We start from the raw sequence: 8,098 nt of genomic DNA, 5'->3' as shown, positions 1-8,098 counted from the left end.
CATTCATCAATCAAATTGAATCGATTTATCACCCAGCTGGTAGAAAAACAGTTTGGAGAAAAACAGTCCCTCAAATGGAAAGAAACCTCCAGAAGAACCAGGGTCAGTGTGAGCAGCCATGTGCTGAGCCCACTTCTAAGTGCAGACTTTGACTAGGCCATTTCCAAACCTTTATTTATTTATTTTTAACCAGTCAGTGCTTGACTCACCTGTGGATAATAAATAACCTAAATAATCTAAATGCATAATCCAAGTTTACTTGCGTTTGCTGTATATGATCCCTTAGGATAACTACAGCAAGTCACCTAGGCCCTGAGGTTAGGTTAAGGAGAACATTTCAGGTTTAACCTGTAAACCTTTCTGGAAGCTGGATTTTTTGTGTGGCTAGTCACCATGGCAATACTCTGAATGGCAAACCTGCCCTTTCATTAAAGACCTGATTTAATTCAGAGGGAAAAATAGAATAGAATACTAAATCCATTTATTTTTCCACAATGGGGAAATCATGGTGTAACAGCAGCAGCAAATGGTTACAGCAGAAGTGGTCACACAATGTGGACCTCAGAAAAATAACAGAATAAGTGAAAGAGTTAAGAAAATAAGCACATTAAGTATTGTACTGTACAGTTCTTTTACAATATAAAAACTGTATCTGGAGAATAAATAATCAATAAACAGCTGGGGACATTTTACAGTGAAGGATTTATGAAAACTAGCAGCACATCAGAAATGTGGAAAATGACAGCACCATATTGTTTAACTGACTAAGATAGAAACAGAAATCAGCATGACTGTAGCAACAAATTGAGGTTGTTGGGAACAGTGATGGTTAAAGAGTCTTACCGTTGCTGAGAGAAAGGATCTGTGATAATGCTCCCTGGTGCATTTTGGTGCAGCAGTCTGTCGCTGAAGGAGCTCTACAATTCTGCAACATTTTCATGCATGGGGTGGGAAACTTTATTCAACAGATGTGTTCATTTAGTTAGGATCCTTTTGTTTCCCACCTCCTGCATTGTGTCCAGAGGCCATCCAATCACAGAATAATAAAAAAACCTAAAATAACATCACAATAACAGAATTAGAAAACCAAAAAGCAGTTAAAACAAAATATTTCCTTGAAAAATTAAATTGTTTTCAATGTGTTTTTTTTCTTCTCTTTTTTGACAAACAAACTTTTTACTATTTTGTATTTTTCGTGCCCTGTATAAGAACCCCTGGTATTCACTTGTTTCTTTTATAATTAATATATGGAATTGAATAAAAAATCAAATACAAATCAGAGCACAAATTGTGAGAAGATCCTTTGGATCACAGTGACGACTACTTAGGAGAGACAAAGGATTTCAAGGGTCGGACTGGCATAAATATGCTAGATTATGTGTTTCAGCTGTGTGGCCCTCACTGTAGCTGCAATATAACGCAGATTCATGTCCACCATTGGGGATGCTGAGCGGTTTGGAAAACTTTCCAATCTGCCGAGCAGTCAGTCAAGGGTCCAGTGCTCTGATACGGTTGATGAATGAATTCATTGTGCATGGCGTTTCGGCTGAACACCATACATTTGCTTCTCTTGCTTCTGCACTCATGGTTGTTATCGGTCTGCTACCTTAAACCTGCCCCTTTATACGTGCACGTTCCCTGATTCATGATCATTGATATACGTTGTAGATTGGATAAGCTGGGAGTAATCCTGCTAGGCTGAGTTTGCTTTTTGGTTCAGGTCTCAAGAGCAAAGGAAGTAGATTTAGATCATTACATTATCGTTACAACACCATTATAGTTGACTGTTGGTCTTTTTTTGAAGTGCTTAACTTTACACCAAATTTAACAACATCCGCACTTTCCTACAAATTCCACTTTGGCCTCATCAGACCATGAAACGATTTCCCAGAGGTCTTTGAGATCATTTAAAAAACTGAAGATGGGTCTTAGTTTTCTTTTTGAACTCCAGCTTCTTCCTTAAAGCTGAATCATGAACTCAGCGCTGTGTGGGGTCTGCATTGCTTTAGGTGTTGTATGCGTCTTTTATGACCTCTTGGATGGGTCAGTAATTCATGGGGGCCAACCACTCCTAGAAAACTAATGTTTAATGTTTTTTTTTCTCCATGTCTGTGGTTAATACCTTCTTCTGTGATGTAGCAGATCAAGCCTTAAAAATGGCTTCATAACCTTTTCCAAACTGATCAATATCTGGTTCCCGTTTGTTCTTAAGGTTTTTTTTCCAAACTTTAAGCCTACTTCATGTTGTCAGATGGGTTCTGTTTGGATGCCTTCCTTTGTATGGTTCTAGTCATGCCTTGTTGTGGCTGAGAGATTGAGCTCAGCTTTCCCAAAGGTTTGGTTAATCCCAGTGATTCAGGGATTTACCTTTTTAACAATAACTTCATGTCTACATAAACCTTAAAAAAAGACAACCATTTAAATTTCATTTGGATGCCTTTGACGGCCACATTTCTTTGACCTGAAACATTTAAATGAGATTAAAATAAATCTGAAAGGGATATAAAGAGATATGATAAGCCCTATAAATGATATATACCTTGTATGAAAATGGATGTTTTTATGCTCTTTTTCTTTAGGCTGGCACTATCCTCCTGGCAGGGATGGGGATGTTCTGCGGCCCCCTGTACCACCAGGCTCTGACCGGAGACCCCAGCATGGGCAAAGTGGCTCCCATGGGTGGTGTAGCCATGATTGCTGGCTGGTTGGCCATGATTCTCTGAAGTCTGACAGCTCACATCTTCTCCAGAGGCCCGCCGTGCCCCAGCAAACTGTCAGAGCTCGAATGGATGAAGTGGAGAGTTTTAGGAGTTTGCTGAAGAAAAAAAAGAGCTGAGTTATAATGTCACCCGTCCAACGGCTGCATGCCTCGAGGAGGGGGATGTCAGCATGAGATAAGGTCGCAACAGGATTATCACTTCTCAGACGCCGCGCCTGACGCTGATTGGTGCCTTGTGACCGTTTTTTTGCTAAACTTTGGAAGGAAATGAACACAGTGTTTGAAATGTTGCTAACCCTACAGCCTTGGATCATTTTTAATGAAGCGTCAGCTTTTGGCAAGAAAGGAAAACTCCTAATAAGTAAAGAAATGAAATGTCTGTATATTGGAGAGTATAGGTGTCCTGAAATTATGGCTTGTTTATATGTTACTGAGGGGAGAATTATGTCTCAAAAAGTAATCATCTACATGAATTTTCAGTTTGTATTTGTCAAAGAAAATGAAATGCACTGTTAGAATCATATAATGTTCTTTGGTGTGATGTGAATTTTCTCAGGTGTGATCCGGTTTTCCATACATTGATTTTAGAAAAAATAAGGATTAAATGTGAAATCACATGTAATAAATTCTGAAAACTTCATTAAACGTGTCTTCTGTTTCAGTTATTATTAGATACCCACTGTCTGATTTCTATGCGTTTACTTTTTAGCATCCTAATTCTTTGTGCTCCTGGAAGGTGACGGTTTAAAGTAAGGATTTTAATTTCAACAACATGTTCTTGACTGCACTTTATATTAATTTTTTTTTACCGGCTCAGCTGGAGTCCTAATTTGAAAGTGACAGAACATCTGTAAAGGAGGCGAAAGATTAAGGTGATGGTATAGAGGGCCTCCAAGCTAAGGTTTTTGGAGTTAATCATCAAAGATAAAGGATTTTAAATACCCTCCTTTTTATAGGTTTTATTTTTAGACATCACATGGGGCACTGTTAAATCAATTCAGCACAATATGACATCCAATACTGATCTGAGATAGTTGTCAGAATTCGAGACAAAAATGTAAATCAACTTGACATCAATCCTTTGACATCAGTTTGCTGTATGTGAATGATTTTATTGATATAATTTTGACATTTTATGTCACGCTTTTGCAAATAAAAATTATTTTTAGGCTCTAGTGGTCTATTTTAGAAAGTAGGCTGTCATAAACTGCGGTTAGAAAGGGGGAAGATCATACAGCAAGGGTTACCAGGCCACGATTCATAAGGGCTGAATCCCAAACCACTAACCCCTCCGATCAAGTATCACTCCCAATGAAGTGTCACTCTCAGCGGTGGAAGGCTACTTGATTGAAGGTGGGGGTTATAAACGAGAATGGGACGGCTTCTTCCCTCCAACGAAAAGAAAAGCAGTCGTTGCTATGGCGACAGAGCAACGCCCCGTGTGTGGCTGTAGCTCTGTGGCAGAGGTTAATATAACAAAACATTTGCCCCTTTCTTCAAATAAAACTTTCCAAGAGGACCTTCCATTTTGGAATTAATTACCTTTTTTTTCATAAACTAAAATCTGATTTTCTGTCAGTGTGATGAAGATGATGCAGTGAGCCTGCAGCTGATGCAGACTCGCTATTTAGGGGATGAAAGGTCAACTGGCCCTACCAGCTATGTGGTTTGGGACGGTACTTAATGTGGCGAACACTCTGCGGGAACGTGCAAATAGAGGGTTAGTGTTTAGGGGCCGGTTTGGGATTTGGCCAACCTGTGACTGCTGCATTGAAGATTAAAGCCTCCTGGTTGCATGAAATTCATTTAAAATCTGAATCAGTCTGGAACACAATAAAAAAACATAATAAAATAATATTTTTATGGATAAAACTGGTATTGATGGCAGGGTTTCAATTGTTCCTATGGACTCCTGAGAAGTATAAAGTGAGATTTTTCCTTAAATCTAAAGCAAATTCATTTATAACAAACTTGAAAGACATTAGATATCGCCCAAATTAATAAAACAGAGTTTAAAACAAAATGTTAACGTAGAGACAATAATCCATTATAGACGTAACTAAAAATAAAATGCACTTCTACGAAAAAACAGATTTTATTCCTTGTCTGAAGTGTTATCGGTCAATCTTTCAATCCTTCCACCTCTCAGTCTGGCTGTCCGCGCTCCATCAATCCTTCTATCGATCCTTCCTTCCTCACAGGCTATAATTTATAGACTCTACAGTCTGTGATCACTGTTCACATATTTGACATCCTGAGGTTTCTTTCAGCTAAGAGGGAGTTTCTCCTTTCCACCTTTGCAACATCCATGCCCAGTTTGAGGGGTTTCTCCAAAAGGATTCACTTGATGCAATCAACTGCTGTCACCACCTGCTTGCTCAGGGGGACGGATTACTGTGAACTCTTAGTGACTCTGGGCCTCCTAAGATGGAGCTTTTTACCAATTGGCATCACAGGCTGAGTTTGGCTGCACTCTGTGGTAACAGCGATAAAAGGAATGTAACTAACTGAATCTGAATTTGTCTACATGGAGGGATTCAGTTACTGTAGTTTTGTCTTGTAAAGTGACTTGAGATGATATTTGTTGTATACTGGTGCTACATAAAGTGAATTTAACAGATGTAAAAACTGAAAACCCCTCCTAAAACTAGCTGAACATTAATTGAAATATATCAGATTTTGAGTTTTGTCAAAAAATAATAAGACATTATATATTGTTCTCCAAATTAGATGTTAATATACAAAATGATTACTACTAAATGATACTTACTAATGCCTTCTTACAATCTAGGAAACCCTAGATGATGATGACCAGTTTGTGAGATTGTCCATGTTTGAAACATTTCTGTAAAATTTATAGGCAAGTACTTTATGCTCTGTTTCCAAGAGAAACATTATGGAAATATGGGAAAAATAATACATGCAAGATATCTAATCTTTGGGTAAAATATGAAAGTGTAAATGTAATATATAAAAAAAAAAAGAAAAGGAGGGTTTTTTTTTATCCACAGTGAAATTGATCTAAAGGAGGAGGAAGTCCGAACAAAAGACGTCATTCCTCAAAGGAAAAATAAATGTCAGATTAAAAATCCTCCTTCTGAAACTAAAACGATAAAAAAGAAATAAAACATTATCCTGACTAGGAAAGCATGCAGGATGGCAGATACATGATTTGAGTGTATTTTGCACGAGGAGGGATAGTGCACTTCACAAAAAACGGTGTTCAAAACTAGGGATGTAAATCACATCCATCATGGCGATTCGATTCAGTATCGATTTCCTGACCCAACAATTCGATTATTTTCGATACTCAAGAATACACCACGATTCGATTCGATTCGATTAATCGGTTAAATTTTTTTTTTATTATCATTATTTTTTTTACACCTTACAGGCTAAACAAAGTTTCAAGTTTGAAATAAATCAATGAAAGCTGTAAGATCATTATGCATTTTCTTTAGAAACAACAGCAAATAACAGAAGTAGAAAAGTTGCATCAAAAAATACTGTAAAAATACTGCACAATATCAGTGTAATGAGTTCAATGCAACACCTCGGCTCCAGAGAAACTGTCCAACATATTTTTTTAGAATGTAATAAATATACTCAGGAAAGAGAGATGTTGCGTAGATAGTTAGACAGGAATAAAAATAAACTAGATATAAGGGAATTGTTTCAAAGGTAATCTGGGGATGTAGTTTTTGGGAGTATTTTTAATTTTCTAAGAAGAACGGGTATTTTAGGGAGAATATAATATTTTGTCTGATCCATACTCCATTCTGGAAGGTGGCGATAATGCACCTATTAGTTGTTTGCCAACCGCCATTAAAAAAAGGAAGAAGAAAAAGGCCCCAGAGAGTCGACGTCACCGCCCCCTTGAGAGACGCTCCGCTGCACCTCTCCCAGATTGTAGCTGATTGCAAACAGTGCAGCAGACAGGAGGCCGGCTTGTTTTGTTTTTATGACCGAAATTGCAGAAAACAACTCGTGAAGTTTGACCCGCTAGAAGAGCGAGGTGGGCGAGAATGCTGGGACCCTTTTTCCAGCTGGATCTCCGCTCTTTTTGGCCCTCATGTCCCTCCGTCGTCGGACTTAACTCACCCCCACTTCCTCACCCCCTCGGCCGTATCTAGACCAGCTCAGACCACGCTTCAATACTGAGCATAATTTAAAAATGTCTGTGTCAAGCTTACTGCCACACACTGCTGTAAGAGTATAACCAGGAAGCGCGGTAGGAGGGCAAAATAGGTTTAGCGGCACCGCAGCACGGGAGGGAGAATTACGCCCAGGAGCAAATTGATAAAAATAGACTGGAGGAAAAAAAAAACATGAATCGATTCTCTTGCGGACGTGTCGATGCATCGGATCGTCGGCTTTTGGATCGATGCATCGATACAAAACGATTATTATTTACACCCCTATTCAAAATGTTGTATTATTCTGGAATACAAACTTTAGAACAGTTTAGGGGCATAGGGTTCAGATCATGCCAAGAGTTTATTTAGAGTGGCTCAGGTTATCCAAAGCTATAGCTATAGTTATGCTGCTATAGGCTTTGACTGCTGGAGCACATAGGGACCATTTTCATCTTTCAGCTTCATTCTCTCTCTATTCTCCCACTCTGCAGAATTTGTTTGTTTAATCTCTAACGTTAAGCTCTCTCTGTTTTTTCTCATAATAGCTTTGCCTTGTCTGTTCCTGTTTGGCTGTGACACCATCCTGGAGAGAAATATCAGCCGTGCTGCTGCAATTAACACCTCTGTCTATAGATGTTGGCAATTGGCCTGTTTTTCAGTTTAGTCTTGTTTCTCCAACTGTGACTAATTGTATGTGCTCTCTATCATCCTGACAGGGGAGCTGGCTGCTGTGTGTTTCCTGGACGGGGCCATCTGTCAAGCTGGCTGACAGTTGCCTTTTGTATCTCAGCTTATTTTTCCATGTCTGCTTCTGTCTCCTTGAACCCCAGTCGGCCTCGGCAGATGGCCGCTCACACTGAGCCTGGTTCTGCTGGAGGTTTCTTTCTGTTAAAAGGGAGTTTTTCTTCTCCACTGTCGCTACAAGCATGCTTAGTGTGTGGTATTGCTGAAGAGTCAATGAGACGATGCAATCAGCTCGTTTTCCTTATGCCAGACATACACTAATTTATGATTTTTTGCCCTTTTCGGGCAGATTCTTCAGTCATGTGAGAATTTTTCGATCAGTCCAACTTTCAGCCTGATCGTGCGTCGTGCCTTGTGTAGTGCACAGGTGGGTAACGAGGGGCGATAAGCCTCTTATTACCAAGTCCCAATCAGGAATCGTGAGGTCAGGAGAAAATCAAATATGTTTAAAATTCAGTCAGCCGTTTTGAGGTCGTATCAGAGCGTCAGGCTGCCTAAT

General features: G+C 39.2%; 1 protein-coding gene across 1 annotated transcript in view; it reads left to right on the top strand.

Moving 5' to 3' along the window:
• Window positions 1–2,820, top strand: part of tmem256 (transmembrane protein 256) — a 6,783-nt gene extending 3,963 nt beyond the window's left edge. The window contains exon 4 of the mRNA XM_015373779.1: window positions 2,580–2,820. Within this exon, the coding sequence (XP_015229265.1) occupies window positions 2,580–2,723 (144 nt within the window). The 3' untranslated portion in view covers window positions 2,724–2,820. The remainder of the gene's footprint in view (window positions 1–2,579) is intronic.
• The last annotated feature ends 5,278 nt before the right edge of the window (window positions 2,821–8,098 follow it).

Source organism: Cyprinodon variegatus, unplaced genomic scaffold (assembly GCF_000732505.1).
Source record: "Cyprinodon variegatus isolate N-32 unplaced genomic scaffold, C_variegatus-1.0 Scaffold92, whole genome shotgun sequence".
In the NCBI taxonomy this organism is placed as follows: Eukaryota; Metazoa; Chordata; class Actinopteri; order Cyprinodontiformes; family Cyprinodontidae; genus Cyprinodon; species Cyprinodon variegatus.
The sequence above is the reverse complement of the archived record's forward strand: the minus strand, read 5'-3'. Positions and strand labels throughout refer to the sequence as shown.